The sequence below is a fragment of the Heterodontus francisci genome, chromosome 6, assembly GCF_036365525.1.
Source record: "Heterodontus francisci isolate sHetFra1 chromosome 6, sHetFra1.hap1, whole genome shotgun sequence".
Taxonomy (NCBI): Eukaryota; Metazoa; Chordata; class Chondrichthyes; order Heterodontiformes; family Heterodontidae; genus Heterodontus; species Heterodontus francisci.
The window spans coordinates 134,413,027-134,429,494 of NC_090376.1; the positions used below are offsets into that span (position 1 = coordinate 134,413,027).

At 39.2% G+C, this 16,468-nt stretch overlaps 1 protein-coding gene across 4 annotated transcripts in view; it reads right to left on the reverse strand.

Moving 5' to 3' along the window:
- Positions 1 to 1,743: 1,743 nt before the first annotated feature.
- rbm26 (RNA binding motif protein 26) overlaps positions 1,744 to 16,468 on the reverse strand; it is a 98,827-nt gene continuing 84,102 nt past the window's right edge. For 3 of the 4 annotated variants that reach the window (XM_068034361.1, XM_068034360.1, XM_068034358.1), the window contains 2 exons: positions 15,081 to 15,194; positions 1,745 to 5,751 (listed from right to left, as the gene is read on the reverse strand). In XM_068034361.1, the coding sequence (XP_067890462.1) occupies positions 5,662 to 5,751; positions 15,081 to 15,194 (204 nt within the window). In that variant the 3' untranslated portion in view covers positions 1,745 to 5,661. Of the gene's footprint in view, positions 5,752 to 15,080; positions 15,195 to 16,468 lie in introns of all 4 variants that reach the window. The other variant, XM_068034359.1, reaches the window with a different exon arrangement.

Consider the following 16,468-nt stretch of genomic DNA (forward strand, 5'->3'; position numbering starts at 1 on the left):
CAAATGCATGGCAGTATAATGTGGATAAATGTGAGGTTATCCACTTTGGTAGCAAAAACAGGAAGGCAGATTATCATCTGAACGGCTATAAACTGAGAAGGGAATATGCAACGAGACCTGGGCATTCTCGTACGCTAGTCGCTGAAGGTAAGCATGCAGGTCCAACAGGCGGTCAAAAAGGCAAATAGTATGTAGGCCTTCATAGCGAGAGGATTCGAGTACAAGAGCAGGGATGTCTTGCACCAATTATACAGGGCCTTGGTGAGGCCACACCTGGAATATTGTGCGCAGTTTTGGTCTCCTTATCTGAGGAAGGATGTTCTTGCTATAGAGGGAGTGCAGCAAAGGTTTACCAGACTGATTCCTGGGATGGCGGGATTAACGTATGAGGAGAGATTGAGTCGGTTCGGATAATATTCGCTGGGGTTCTGAAGAGTGAGGGGGATCTCATAGAAACCTATAAAATTCTGACAGGACTTGACAGAGTAGATGCAGGAAGGATGCTCCCGATGGTGGGGGGAGTCCAGAACCAGGGGTCATAGTCTAAGGATACGGGGTAAACCATTCAGGACCAAGATGAGGAGAAATTTCTTCACCCAGAGAGTGGTGAATCCATGGAATTCTCGACCACAGAAAGCAATTGAGGCTAAAACATTGTATGTTTTCAAGAAGGAGTTAGATATAGCTCTTGGGTTTAAAGGGATCAAAGGATATAGGGTGAAAGCGGGAACAGGTTACTGAGTTGGATGATCAGCCATGATCATAATGAATGGCAGAGCAGGCTCGAAGGGCTGAATGGCCTACTCCTGCTCCTATTTTCTACGTTTTTGGGATGTCGGCCTCTTGATACGTATATAGAGTTTTAAATGGCTTCAACAAATTTTGAAGATGGGGTGGTGGAGGGGGAGACAATGACTTCAAAATGAAGTTGGATGGCCACTTGAAGGAAATAGACTTGAAGGGCTAGTGGGGTCGAACAGAGGAGTGAGACTGATTGAGTAGCTCTGTGGAGAGCTGGCATGGACACGATGGGCTGAATGGCCTCATTTTGCACCATAAATAAGTATGACTTACTCCCTTCTGCCCACATCACCCACTCCTTCAGGATTATCCTGGATAGGGAAGACTATTTCCAAGCTTTTCTCCAGCAAGCAGATCCTTAAACCCCTCATATCCCTGACCCTCCACCTTGACCTGTTATGCATGTCCGAAACCTGGCATCAGACACCTGAGTGAAAAGGAGAGAGCATAGAAATTGAGTTTTTTTTCATACTAAAGTACTGAAGCCTGGAGGGGGCATCTTAACGCAATCCTTTCATGGCTTCAGGAACTTGTACGAAGCAACTGTTTACCAAATGAAAATGTGGGGGCTTATCAAGTTCAGAAGCAGCAAAGTGAATGGACATAACAGATTTAACATGAGAATGTGGAATAGATTGCCCAGGGAAGCTATCAAGGCAACATCCAATTTTAAGAGGGTATTGGGACGAGCATTTGGCAACATAATCAGTTCCGGGAGGTAGGTAATGTATTGTATATTCCGTTTTTGAACTCTGGGGCTGGCCAAATAGACAACATACTTGTCCCTTACATTCTCAAGTACTATGCCATCACATTGCAAAAGGTCAAAATTTTAGGACCAGCCCATGAGAATTAGGTGACAGATGCATTTGCTGGTACATTAATTAAGTTAGTCATAATACTTCAACGATGTCATTTGTAAACTATAAAAAATATATAATTTTTATTAAAGGTTTCCCACATATAAGAACATAAATAGGACAAAGAATTGCATGGCATCATAACTATCTTTGACAAACAAGATCAGAATGTAGAAAATTCAGGGTAAGGCTTTGGGTTAAATGCATGGGTCACATCATAAGAAAAATTTCCCCAGGGCCTAGTGATAATAGCCTTTCATTGGAGGCCTGGATGTAAATCCAGTCTAGACTTCTCCTAGGTCAGTCAACTTTACGAAGAACTTCTTTGTCATAAGTTTGGACAATGAACACAATTCCACAGCACTAAATTTTAGTATTTGTTATTTAATATATGCTTACTCAGAGAGGTCATCAGGACAATTAGAACGAAGAATAAATGTCCACGTTGGTGTAGGAGTGTGCTATTTTATTCACTTTTCTCGTGTTGACTTAAGAAAAAGAAAACCAAATAAATGTATTAATTTTAATCATTAAAATCTTGCTTATCTCAGAAAAAAGGCATCCTTGTGTTCAGTCTGTTAGATTCCTGTCATCATCTGATCATTTTATTTCTAACTTTTGAAGCATGAAATGCACCTGTTGAAATAAAAAACATTCATTCATGTTTGGGTATAATTGCTCAACACAAGGGGGAGAAGGAACATTTTCAAAAAAGTGATTACTTCAAAACTTCTGTACAAAGCTTTTAATATTCTCCTTCATACACAGAGAACTACCATCAGTTCTTCAGTACCTTAAAAGTGACTGCTGAGGAATCTACTCAGGCACGATTGAATCTGGGGTGGGAAGAAGTGGTGGGGAAGTGGGGAGGGGAAGAACTGATAAGTAAATTAAAAAAAAACAACTTAAGTATCTTTTCTTGGCCAAGGCAGCACAGAAAAACTTGTGATAAAGGACAAGCAATGGAAGAACCAAGTAGAGGGAAAAAGTGACCTCTTCTGGTATCCGGTGCCTGTCTACTTGTGATCAACTGAATTTGGTCACGTTACATGAATTCAGCAGCTTTGTGGTACAAGAAATCTTGAATACATTGGAGAAGCTAATATACTTATCCAAAATTCTAACTATACTATAATAATAATTTCTAATTCTCTAATCATTGTTACGAAGCAAGCATCATGACGTTAAGTATCTGCACACCAGAACACACCAAATGTTTGAACTCCAATTACTTCCCTTTCATTCACAACCATGCTCTTAGCATCCAGTCACCCAAGATGACATTTGAATTTGAGGAACAAAAACATTTTGTGTTTGTTATTTAAGTTCCTTCTCCCACCCCCTCATTAATATTCTCTCCTAAGTGACCAACTCCTTGCTGGGGTACAGATCCACAAGCAGCATTCACATTTCATTACTTCATAAGCAGATATTATTAATGCGCAAGCCTCAACAGAGAGTGTTTTGATGCTATCTGACCATGGAGGGTATCACAGCTAACCCAGATATTCTTCTCAATAAATCTCCCTATACATGCATATCCAACAGGAATTACTGGATAGCAAGCAGGTTGGTTGGATTTTGTTTTGCTCATTCGTGAAGCTTCACACACCTTTTCTCATTGTTTTCTCTAAAGAAGGGAACACATGTCTACTCAGCAGTCAATTTTAACACCCCATAATTAAATACCAACAGAAGAAAACCTTAACTCTCCCAGGTTGCAACAGAATGAAAGCTGTTCTCATTCTGCCATCCCTACCTGGTCTAGCCTACATGTGATTCCAGACCCACAGCAATGTGGTTGACTTTTAACTGAGCCTAGCAAGGCACTCAGTTGTCAAAAGTAGCTCACCACCACCTTTTCAAGGGAAACTAGGGACTGGCAATAAATGCTGGCCTTGTCAATGACGCCCACATCTTGTGAATGGAGAAAAAAGTTTCTCTTCCCCAGCTTGTGAACCACTTCAATCTGTACAAAATGTACAATTTTGTCACCTTAATCAATTGCCTGGGAGACTGTAGCTGGTACAAAAGCAGTGTAACCTCTGCAAATCTTCATGTAGCACTTTACTCTAAATTTCACCCATTAGGGTCAACAGTGGAGAATCCATAAACTGAGTAGTACACAAGTTTAAGGCTCCTCAGTAAGAGGCAGGCTCAAGACACATGGAAGTGCTCCAGTGGACATATGTAAAGGAGGGTTGGAGAAGTTCAGAGTGGCAAGGATAGCAAAGGTCAGTTTTTAAAAAACAGGAAAGTTAGTAAAATGCAGAATGGGAGCTGAAAACTGGTTGAAAATTTCCCCCTACACCAGCCAATTGGTTGGTTACCTTTGTTAACAAATGGCATAGAAGAAAATAGGACCTCCTGAACAATAACAAATGACAAGACAAGATTGATACACAGATATGGCCCTATCTATAAGTGGCTTTTATTTGTTTTCCTTCGAAAGTTATGCCAGGACCAACAGTGCACAATATTCTTCCCTTAAGTGGGCCAGAAATAATGCTTCCGATGACGTTCTGATGAAAGGTCACAGAACTGGAACGTTAACTGTTTCTCTCTCCACAGGTGCTCCAAACCTGCTGAGCATTTCTAACATTTTCTATTTTTATTTTACATAATGCTTCTACGACTCTATATGGCATACCTCACTTTGTCCAACACCTCTTAAATAGGCAACTGAAATATTCAAGTTTATTATATTTCTTAGAAATAGAGATTTGACGTTTTATATATTTGCACAGGCAAAGAGTTAATGTTATCACACTAAATGAGAACCTGTTCAATTAAAATATCAATGTAGCAGGTAACCATATGACAAACCCAGTGAAACAACTAACAAATAGAAATTAAGAAATCCATTAGGTTATTCTAAGGTAAAAGGAAAGCTGATAAGTTTTAATGAGGAGTTATGGCAGGATCATCACCACAAAGTTTATTAACCTGGACTGTCAACGATCACTCACACATTACTATTTTAAGTTACAGAAACAATTAAAAACGTGGTCATTGATTGGATAGCAGCTGAATCCTGTAATGTATAAAAGCTCCAAACTACAACATCCAAAAATGATGTGCATTATGCAGTAGAATTGTACTTACCATGATCCCTTTGCTGCAAAGGAAACTTTCAAGAAGTTAATGGAAATTGAGAACTGGTTAAAGCTCTTTTGTGATTTATTTTGGTGGGGATTTGGAATGGTCCCTTTGTTTTTACATGTAACCAATTCTCTTTTATATTACATACGTTTTACTTTTTCTTTTTTTTATATATATATATTAGACCATTCCATTTCTTTATTTTTTTTTTAAACATGTCTCAAAAGTCAAAAAGACTTTGACAGAGCTGTTGTACAATGAATGTTTAAAATCAACCCTCAAGTAAAATACGTACACAAATCCAACAGAAGAAAACCAAGGCTAATACATAGTAAAGCCTAAAGCAAACTATGCAAAATAAAGGTATACATAACTTTTAACAAACAAGAGCACTTTTCAGTACTTCCCAAGTTCTCTGCTTTATCACAAAGCTTAGAATGTCTCAGTTTTTCAAAACATCCAGAAAGAGATTCAATGTCAACTTTTATTCCATAATAACATGGAATCATTTATAATAGTTACATTGAAATTTTTTCAGTTTGGTCAGATCATATGACCAAATCAGTAAATTACAGGTAAAGTCTTGGTATCTCTTTTTTATGCTGAGGTTCAATGAACATTTGTATACCAAGTTTCACAAAATGAATTTTTAAAAAATGAATTACATACATGCCTCCTGTTGCAACTAAAGCCGTAATTTCATTTCACACCTTCCATACGGGTACAGTAGCAACTCATTGCAGGGCTAACCCTCTACCCCAAACAGTGCTTCTGGACTAATACAGGTAATTCACTACAATCTTCAGTACATTAGTTTTTTTTAAAAAAAACATATCACATTATCATTTAGAATGCAGACAGCATAGCTTTCTGTAAGTAAACATTGGTAGCTCTTGGATCATCTTCGCCATGAACGCGATTCATTATCATCCTCTTCGTCGTCATCATCTTGGAGCAATAAATCATCAATCAAAGACTCTTCCTGAAACTAAGTAGAAATTCTTTCATTAAAATAGAGCAAGTTCACTTACAAGAGTAAATTGCAAAACCAGAGTGAAAACCAATGAACTGTAACAGCAACTGAGATGCGTAGTTTAATTAATAAACATCACCATTTTTCTGAGCACTCTGCCAACTATAAGCACAAGTCAGGAGTGTCATAGAATACTCTTTGTTTACCATCACCTTTCTGAACCCCACCCACAACTAAAAAAATTTAAAAACAGTGAGGCTATGGTGTGTCCACTGTATGACATATTGGTCATGTTTGATTTCAAAAGAAACTAAGGCAACAGAAGCTCACCTGCACATGCAAATCAAACCCAAGAGCATGGTAAATTGTTCTTTTTGTTACTGAGTGAAGTAATATGGTTTATATACCAACAAAAATGTGGAACAGTTCATAATGCCAGGCACACAACTACATTCACCGTGCTCAGAATAAATTGAAGTAATTGTACAGTGAATCAAAGATTTTTTTTTAAATAATTCATTATCTCGTGCAACAGTACTGAGGTTCTCAAAGGTTATGCGAGCTTCATTTAAAAGGAATATGGCCAAATATTGAACCATCTGACAGATGCCTGACATTTCAATTAGATCCTGTAATAACATGTGGTTTGTTAATGTAGAAACTGTTGCAGTCTGAAACTTGCATGGTTAATTGATACAAAAAAATATATATTTTTTTTTACAAAGATTAGAATGTGACAGCCTCTTAACTGAATTAGACATCAGTACAACCCCCTCAAAATTGCTATTGGCTCTTCCTAAAATTAACATTTTTAAATGCTAACACTTAAATTGTTACAACCAGGTGAGAAAGGTGGCTAGGGGTCTTTCTCAGCCTTCACCTGGTCTTACTGCAACAGGATTTAATTTTTAAACATACTGTGTTTTGAGCTTCCCCTTGGTGAATCCTTGTTCACCACTTTCCAATTATGAGGCAAAGAAATGAGCACAAACAGGCTTTCTTAGGGTTAAAGAAAAGTGAAATTTTAATAAAACTTAAACTTTAATTCAGTTAATGCTTACGCGATACACACATGCAAATAGAGACAGAAAAGAGAATAAACATATTGCAGAGGTTTGAGGTGATCTCTGAAGAGGAGTTTTTGTTACTGTGCTTTGAGCTTGCTGTCGTCCTTGCTTGTATGTAGATCTTGCTTTTTGTTGCGGCCCAGTATTCTTCTTACACCTTGTTCTCTGTAGGAGACTTTTCTCTCTCAGGGTTCATATGTCTTCAATGGATTCCGAAGCTGGTGAGAGAGTTGAGAGCAGACAGGAGAGGCTCGTTTCAATCCAGGAGCCAAAAGCTTTCTGTCTTCAAACACTGTTTCTCCAATTTAAAACTCCCCTAGTTGGCCAGTAGGTGGTCACGTGATTGACTGGTTTGACGAGGTCTCTTCTGTGTATTGGGAGCATCTTTGCAGTCAACTTGGAATGCTAGCTTCTCCATCTTCAACATCTGGTAATCAAAAGTCCACTGTGGATTAAATTGGAGCAGGGAGTGGCCCTTTTGTCCTTTCCAAGTACGATCTGTTACTATGCAAATGTCTTTCCTGTCAAGGGTCTGGTGTTTTTTTTTTACAAGCAAGTTCTTTCTTTACTCCAGTAACAGTTTAAAAAAATCAATGTTCATGTGGTGAAATTAATGAGCTTCATTCTTGGCGAGTGGGGACCTGCACGACACCATTTTATACAGAATAGGTTTTCAGCTAATTTGTTAATGAAATCACTTAAACATAAAATAACCATATTCATGTGCTCTTACGGATCATACTAATTAAAACAAAAACCTTGCCCATCTAAAAATAACATGCTGCTGAACTGACAGCAGCTGGCAACATCAAGGTATCAATCAATTACGTATGGCACCAAGGAGCCCTAGCAAAATTGAGGTAATTGGGGATTCAAAGGGAAAACCATCACGTGATTGGAGTCAAGCATGACAGCTCACCTGAGACTTGATCACGGGCAAGCAGTCTCACAACAATGGAGGGAATGAGAGATGAAGGACAGATAGAACTGAGTGTCATCAGTATTCATGTAGAAACTGATCCCATGACTATTGATGATGCTGCCAAGGGACAGTGTGTAGAGAGGAGCAGTATTGGGTCAAGAATGAATCTTCACACAGCGAGTGTGGAGTGGGAAGAGAAACATTGATCCAGATGCTCTGCCTACGATCAGATACGTTAAGAGTGGAACCAAGTGAAGGTAGCCCCACTAAGTTGGATAATGGAGGAGAGACAATGGAGGATGTGATGTGGTTGACCAATTAAAGACTGCAGAGAAGTCAAAGAAGGATAATACACTATGGTCAGCTACAAATAAACATAGTCCCAAGCTAAGGCAATTTCAGTTCTGTGAAAAAGGCAGAAAGCAGACTGGAAGGATTCAAATAGGGAGTTGCAGGAGATAGACTCTACTCTGCGAGATGATATTTAAGATCTTTTGTCCACTTCAGTTGAATTTCCTGCCAAATTGATTCACACAATATCAATGACATGCATGGAAATGGACTTGGAAGCATCATGAAGGTTGACAAGGAGATGAACAAACAAACACAGTTGTACGAAATAAGCAAAATTACTGAAGCATCCAAATCCTGACTGAACAACACAGAACAATGGTGATGTTCGATAATCTGGCTTATACAAGTTCACTGTTAATCTATAATACTTACATGTACTTAATCAAATTTTACATAAAAATGCTTTGATTGGTATTAATTAGTTAATCTCCTAAGGGATTGCTGCTCACAATCCAAAATAAAAAACTTTCTCTAACCAGCCCTTTGCTTGTCTCATTCTAATTTCATCTTCTCTTCGTTCTCCTTTTGAATGCTAACACTTTCATCATCTCCATATCTATGCACCACCCCTCCCCCCCCTACCTCTCTCCTCTATTACGATGCTCTTTAAAATCTACCTCCCCAACCAAGCTTTTGGTCACATCACAGAATCATAGAATTGTTACAGCGCAGGAAGCGGCCATTCTGCCCATCGTGCCTGCATTGGCTCTCCGAAAGAGCAATTCGCCCGCCTTCTCCCCTCATGTTCTTCCTTTTCATACAACAGTCAAATTCCCTTTTGAATGCTTCAATTGAACCTGCCTCCACCACATTCTCAGGCAACACATTCCAGACTTTAACCACTCACCGCGTGAAAAAGTTTTTCCTCATGTCGCTTTTGCTTCTCTTACCCATTACTTTAAATCTGTGCCTTCTCATTCTTGATCCTTTCACAAGCAGGAACAGTTTATATCTACTCTGTCTAGACCCTTAGTGATTTTGAATACCTCTATCAAATCACCTCCTAGCCTTCTCTTCTCCAAGGAAAACAGTCCTAACTGCTCCAATCTAGCTTCACAATTGAAGTTCCTCATCCCTGGAACCATTCTCGTGAATCTTATCTGTACTCTCTCCAATGCCCTTATATCTTTCTTAAAGTGCAGCGCCCAGAACTGGATGCAATACTCCAGCTGAAGCCAAACTAGTGTCTTATATAAGCTCAACATAACCTCCTTGTTCTTGTACTCTATGCCCTATTAATAAATCCCAGGATACTGTATGCTTTATTAACCACTCTCTCAACCTGTCCTGCCACCTTCCATGAATTATGAACATATACACCCAGGTCCCTCTGCTCCTGCACCCCCTTTAGAATTGTACCCTTTATTTTATGTTGTTTCTCCTTGTTCTTCCTACAAAATGAACCACTTCACATTTCTTTGCACTGATCTTCATCTGCCACCTATCTGCCCATTCCACCAACTTGTCTATGTCCTTATGCAGTTCTGCACCATCCTCCTCACAGTTCACAATGCTCTGTCCTGATGTCTCCTTCTGTGGCTCGAGGTCAATATTTTATTGACAATACTCTTGCTAAACATCTTGGGAAGTTTTGCTGCACTGAAGGTTTGTTACTATAAAGGTGCTAGATAAATGCAAATTATTGTTGTGCTTCTCTGATTGCTACTCTTTTGATGAGTCACCATTGAGAGTTTTCTCTGTAGTCTGTATGCCTTTCAATTTGCTTCATCTCTCACTCACTCATCAGCAGATAAAAGCATAGCAAAATTCACAAAAGTAACAAAGATGAGAGAAAAATGAAACAAGCAGTAAGGTGAGGGAAGGAGGAACTTGCAATAAAACATCAGCTGACTTGTAATTAAATTTTCTAAATAAATACTTGAGTGATTAAGGAAAAAGTTCCCAAAGTACTTTGCAAGGGAAAGAAAAGAAAAATGCAACAGATGCTTAACAGTGGTGAGAAGTTAGGAAAGGTGACTGAAAGCTTTTTTTTTAAAGTTAGGGAGAGAAATAGAGACAGAAGAAAAACGAACAGAATGCCTAAGTTGCAAGATTGAAGAGTGCAGAAATAAAACTTAAACACAGAGGTTAAATAGGTAAGACAGGATAAAAGCAGTGACAGATTGAAAAAGAATGAGGAACTTATGTTCCTTCTGATGTACCTTCAGCACACACCTTCAACATTGACTCTGTTCATCACAGTCGTACAGTGGCAGCAGTGTGTACCATCTGCAAGATGCAATGCAGCAACTCACTAAGGCTCTTTCAACAGCACCTTCCAAACTTGCGACCTCTACCATCGAGAAGGACAAAGGCAGCTGATGCATGGGAACACAACCACGGGCAAGTTCCCCTCCAAGGCACACACTATCCTGACTTGGAACTGTATCACCATTCCTTCACTGTCGCTGGGTCAAAGTCCTGGAACTCCCTCCCCAACAGCACTGTTGGTGTACCTACACCCACATCCCATGAACGAATTAAAAAAAACCAGCCAAGCACTGTAGGTCAGTGAGTTTAGAGGTAATGAGAGAAGAGGGACTTGGTGCAGGACAGAATTGTGAAAAGCTTAATTTTAGAACCACGGAGTAGAAAAAGCAGCCATTCGAGCAGTCATAGCTGTGGTAGATTGTTGCTAGAGCAATCAAAACATAATCCCATTGCCCCCTCAGTTCACAATAGCTCACCATCTTCCTTTACATTGCAATTTCTGAACTAAGATGGGAAACTACCAAGGAATAAATTAGAAAAATTCATGTCCAGTGGTGTCAAAAACACAGATTAAGGGTTTTGCAAAAACTGGATGAAGTAGAAGGAAGGCAGTGGATTTTGTAGCAATGGAAGTGAGTAGCCTTTGTGATCGACAGGATTATGGTAAAGGGATTCAGCAAACAAGGCAAGTCACATGACGAAAATGGTTAGCCTGAACAGGGTGGGGTACAAATTGACGGATGGTCTCAACGTCAGAGACAAAGCAATTTTCATGAACAAGGGAGGAGCAGAGTGCCACAGGTGGTCCTGGTTTGCAGAACGTGACGTGTATGCTGCATCAGGCTGATGCGTGCCCAGTGAACAGAACGACGAGAGGGTAAGAGGAGACGGCAACTGGCGAGGGGTGGGGGAAGTGGTAGGGAGAAAAGTGGAAAGAGGAGGAGTGGAAATGAAGAGAATATTAAAAAGACTGACAATGACCCTAGGACAATGAACATTCTTATGTGAATGGAGAAGATCTATGATCTACTACTAAAACAGTTTGTTTAGTTTAAGTTGTTACTATTATAAGTAAAACTGATGACTTTTAAAGTAGATCAATCTGAGATACTGTTTCAGAATGTTCTCAACCTCTCTATACAATTACTGCATGCACTTTACTGGCAGTATTTCATAGGCAATAATAGTAACTGACTGACATGAGCTTTCTTTTGTACTATTACAGTCTGATGTAATTCACCCAAAATTGCTGCTTGCTGAAAGAGCTGGCAGGCAATAATGGAAAGTGCTTTGCCAAAAACAGCACTTTATCGAGTCATGTTCAGGAATCAAGCCCCAAAGCATTTTACAAATATGAAAAACTCACCTTAACTTTCCTTGATAGCTTTCATTGAAAACTGTTAATGTGGCAAAAAGGGTATTTTGTACCACGGGAAATACCAACACTATGAACATGCTTTCATGCATACATGTCATTGATTCATTCTCACTCCCACCCAACAGTTTAGCAGGACCTGTTCATACGTACCGTTCCTCATCATTTAAGATTAAGGAAATTAATTTGCCATGAAAAAAAACATGGAACAGCTGTAGACAAAATAAAATTCACAAAATTCAGCATAATGACAGAAAGAACAGAGACATTGGCAAGAAAAGCACCAGTTCCTGGTTTCTGCTGCCTATCACTAAGCAGGAACACTCAGACCAAGATAAAAGAACTTAAGTAGGACAAGCAGGAACTTGGTTTTGGAAATTGCACTGCCAGGATAAGCACAGAAAAAAAAAAAATCAAGGGATCTGACATTTTTATGCCAAATAAATCACTTGTTTTATTTATAAATCAGGCGACTTACTAATATATCTGCTGTGACATGGACACAGCTAATTAAAGTGTCATATTTGGTCCTATTCAGTCAGTCATGCTGAGGCACAGAACTGGGAGTGTGAATACAATAGGAATTTAGCTACCCTAAACTGCATATAATACTCCAACTTCTGCCTGAAGTCTTTTAGAAGTTCAACATTAACTCCTTGAACTTGTGCTGGGACCTTGGTTTGGCTGCAACTAGAGTTCAATGTGCTGGCCAAAACAACTCATTTATGAAGAATGCAAAACAATGCAAAAAATGTAGCATGTTAGAGGGGGTCAGAGTTACTGACAAAAAACTGAAGTTAGTTTTTCTCCCCAGTAAAGCCGAGGTGGTGAAGGACTAATCTGATAGAAGTTTGCAAGGTTATGGAGGATTATAAGATAAATAGTTTCCACTGGTTGATAAAGCCAATAACAAGGAAAAACAAAATTAAGATTAGAAAAAAAGTTAGTTTTTTTAAAATAAAAGGGCATTAGTTACTTGAAAGTATTAAAGGGTATCCGGTAAAGAGCAAGGACAGTGAGATTAGACTAAGTAGTCTATCTGGAGAAAAACCAACACAGCCTTATTGGGCAAATGAGCCCCTTTCAGCACAGTTACTTCCTAAACTCATTATACTATGTTAGATCATCAGTTATTAATAACAGTGGGACAGCTCAAATAAAGAGGTCCTCCTTCATAGCAGGAGGAACTCAGCAACTGGTTAGCTCTGGCTAGTGCGAAGAACAGCTTCTTGAGTTTCCGGTGCCATTTCAGTGGAGTTTCATGCATACAGAAGGGAACAGATAAGGAATTTTGGATCCCAACCGACAAAGAGGTTCAGGACATTGTCCTGAACATGGTAGAATTCAGAGGGTCAACAGCAAGGAACCAGCAGCTGCTGATATGTTGCTTCACTGCCTGAATCTGAAGCTCTGATTTTTACATTTGCAGGATGTAATCCCCTATTAAAACCTATGTAAGGAATGGTTGCAAGAGGTGACATCTCCTAGTGAGAAACTTTGGTCAAGGAGAATTAGGACGTGTGTAGGTAGTGTTGCATCCAACAAAGAGGAGCTAAGTCCCTAAAAATATGTCTGAGTCAGGCCACATCAAAATTTTTGATTGATGACATTGGAAAGTATAAATTAGAGTTGCAGCCAAAGTTACATAAACTATCATCTAATCCTCAATCCCAGGAGTTGATGACCAACATGATTCCAACTCTGTCCATAGACAGAGTACAATGTCTTACACAATTAGGAAATGAATGCTTGTGCTTGTTGATTTCTGAACACAAACTCATCGAGACCTCACAACTGGCGTAGCTGCTTTCAGCTAGAATTACTTTCCAACATTTCAAATGTGCATGACAAAACCTTAGAAAATCCTCTCAAGGCTGTGCAATTTAAGGAGTTATGCAACACGAGTAGATAATGCATCCACCAGTGAAGGCATCAGTTACTGGAAAGGTACAGCAGCAAGATGCATAACTTATGAATCCAGCGTCTGTCCTCCTCATCAGTGCTGGAAGGCCATTGATGTGAGACTTTATTCAAAACAACAATGCCAAATTGTTGCATTAAAGCTCATAAGGAGAAAGTTATTTATCCCATTGGCGCACTAAGAAACTTCCAAAAACAATGTTTTATTTTTAGAAACAAGAGCAAGCTAGCTGCTAAACTAAACTGCAATTCTTAAATTGTTGCAAAAGCAAAATCCAAAACTTGAAATAAAAACAGAAAGTGCTGGAAATATTCAGCAAGTCAGGCAGCATCTGTGGAGAGAGAAGCAGAACTAACGTTTCAGGTCTGTGACCGTTCATCAGAACTGGCAAAGGTTAGAAAAGAATTAGGTTTTAAGCAACTGAAGGGGGTGGGGGGGCTGGTTCGGTGAAGAGAACAAAAGGGAAGGTGTGTGATAGGGCAGCGGGCAGGAGAGATTAAGTTACAAAGCTGTCAAGGGACAAAGGCAATTGCGTGTTAATGCTTGTGGTGTAAGACAAAGCATTAGTCCAAAGAGAGTGTTAATGGCAGAATAATGAGCAGTTCTGTCCACATGAAAAACAGGCACATTGTTAAAAAATATTAAATAAAATAGAAAAATATCAAAAGGCCAGTCATGCTCTGAAATTGTTGAACTCAAGGTTGAGTCCGCAAGGCTGTAGGGTGCCTAATCGAAAGATCTAGTGCTGCTCCTCGAGCTTGCATTGATGTTCACTGGAATTTCAAAGTTCAGCACTGATGAGGTCAGACGCTGGATTCATAATTAATGCATCATGCTACTGTATCTTTCCAGTGACTGATGCTTTTACTGGTGCCTGTTGCAGGGTAGATTTTATTTTATTTTTTTAACCATGTGCCTATTTTTCATGTGGACAGAACTGTTCATTATTCTGCCATTAACACTCTCTCTGGACTAATGCTCTGACTTTCACCACAAGTACTAACACGCTCTTTGCCTTTGTCCCACGACAGTTGTGTCATTTAATATCTCCTGCCCGCTACCCAATCACACACACCTTCCCTTTTGTTCTCTTCCCCACCAAACCTCCCCCCACTTCACTTGCTTAAAACCCAAGTCTTTTCTAGCTTTTGCCAGTTCTGATGAAAGGTCACAGACCCGAAACGTTAACTCTGCTTCTCTCTCCAAAGGTGCTGCCTGACTTGCTGAGTATTTCCAGAACTTTGTGTTTTTATTTCAGATTACCAGCATTTGCAGTATTTTACTTTTATCCAAAACTTGAAAGACAGTTGGTTTGACACATGCAGTACAGGTTAGTTTCGCACATTATGGCCAAGCAGAGGTTTCATGTGACACTTGCAGACTGAATTGTACTTGCACCTCTCCCTCACTGGAAGTATGGAATTTTCAGCAAACAGCAAATTTACAACATTGTCTAGAAAACTGAAAGTAGATTTATTTTAATAGAGCACGTACCTCCTCTTCATCTGCCTCCACATCCTCAGGCTCAGCAGCTGTAGTGGTAGCTCCAGGCTTGAACCATGCAAGTTGAAGATCCTGCCCTTTGAAACGAATTCCATGTAAAGCAGCCTAAAAGCCACATTGAACAGAGAAAAATCATATCTCTCCATTAACAAAAGCTACTTAAAAGAGACTAGATCAATAACTTCAACTGTATAGTTTATATAACATGCTCCTTGGATATTCCAAGGTTAATTAGGGTCTCCAAAATATCAAGTATGATGGCAGTCTGACTAAATGGCACACTGATGAAACATGCAAAGCATATTGTGCAACACACAATTGTAGTAAATTACTGAAGACTCCAACCATCTAGAGTATTACAATCCAAGTATAAGTGGTTGCTGGAACAGATAGTAATTTGAGGAGATGGACAGATTTTTAATTAGTAATGGGTTGAAGGGTTGTGGAGAACAGGCAGGAAAGTGGAGTTGAGGCCGAGATGAGATCAGCCATGATCGTATTGAATGGCGGAGCAGGTTCAAGAGGCTGTATTGCCTACTCCTGCTCCTAGTTCTTACGTTCTTCTAAATAGTTTACTACAAAAACTCAATGTGGATAAAAGTTGTTGGACCTTTGAAGAGGAAAACATTACAGTGAGCAAGCAAAAGGCATTTTTTTTTTAAATCGCTGCAGCATTTCGGTAGTACATTACCCGAGACTTTTAAACTAATATGTGCAATTTCTACAAATAGATCTTTAAAAAATTCCTCCATCCAAAGACTTATGCAGTTCCAGAGATGGACCCACTGAAAAAAAAAGTATTCAGCTGTGTATTATGGAAACAGCATGAGAGCAAACGATTATTCAGGAGTCAGGAAGTTAATTAAATTCTTAACCATTTCTTTGTTCTAATAAATGTATTTTGATAAATTTGAGATACTGTTCTATAATATTGAGTTTAAGAGTTCCATTTTATCCAAGCCCTAGCAGAATAGCAGCAAAATTACTAAGAGCAAAGAGCTAACCATAAATTTGTTAGGGCACAGTAAATAGTGTGTCGTTTGGGTGTCCAATTGCAGAAAAATCATTAAAACCAAAGAGGGAATGTAGCGTACACTCATCACAGATGAGAAACTAGTTATGAGCGACTTGAGATACTGAGCTACTTCCACTAGAGCAGAAAAGGTTACAGTAGATTTACAAGTTTTGAAAACATTAAGGGCCTTGACAGATGAGAGTATTTTTAAGATCACTGGACACACTGTCTAACATTGGGCAGAAATAGAACATACTTAAATATGAGCATCTGCAGATTTAAGTCAAGTATACAGCTAAGCTAGCCTTTTGGAGGTAAATAACTTCTAGGGTAAAACATACTTTCAAACCAGTCCAGAGGAATC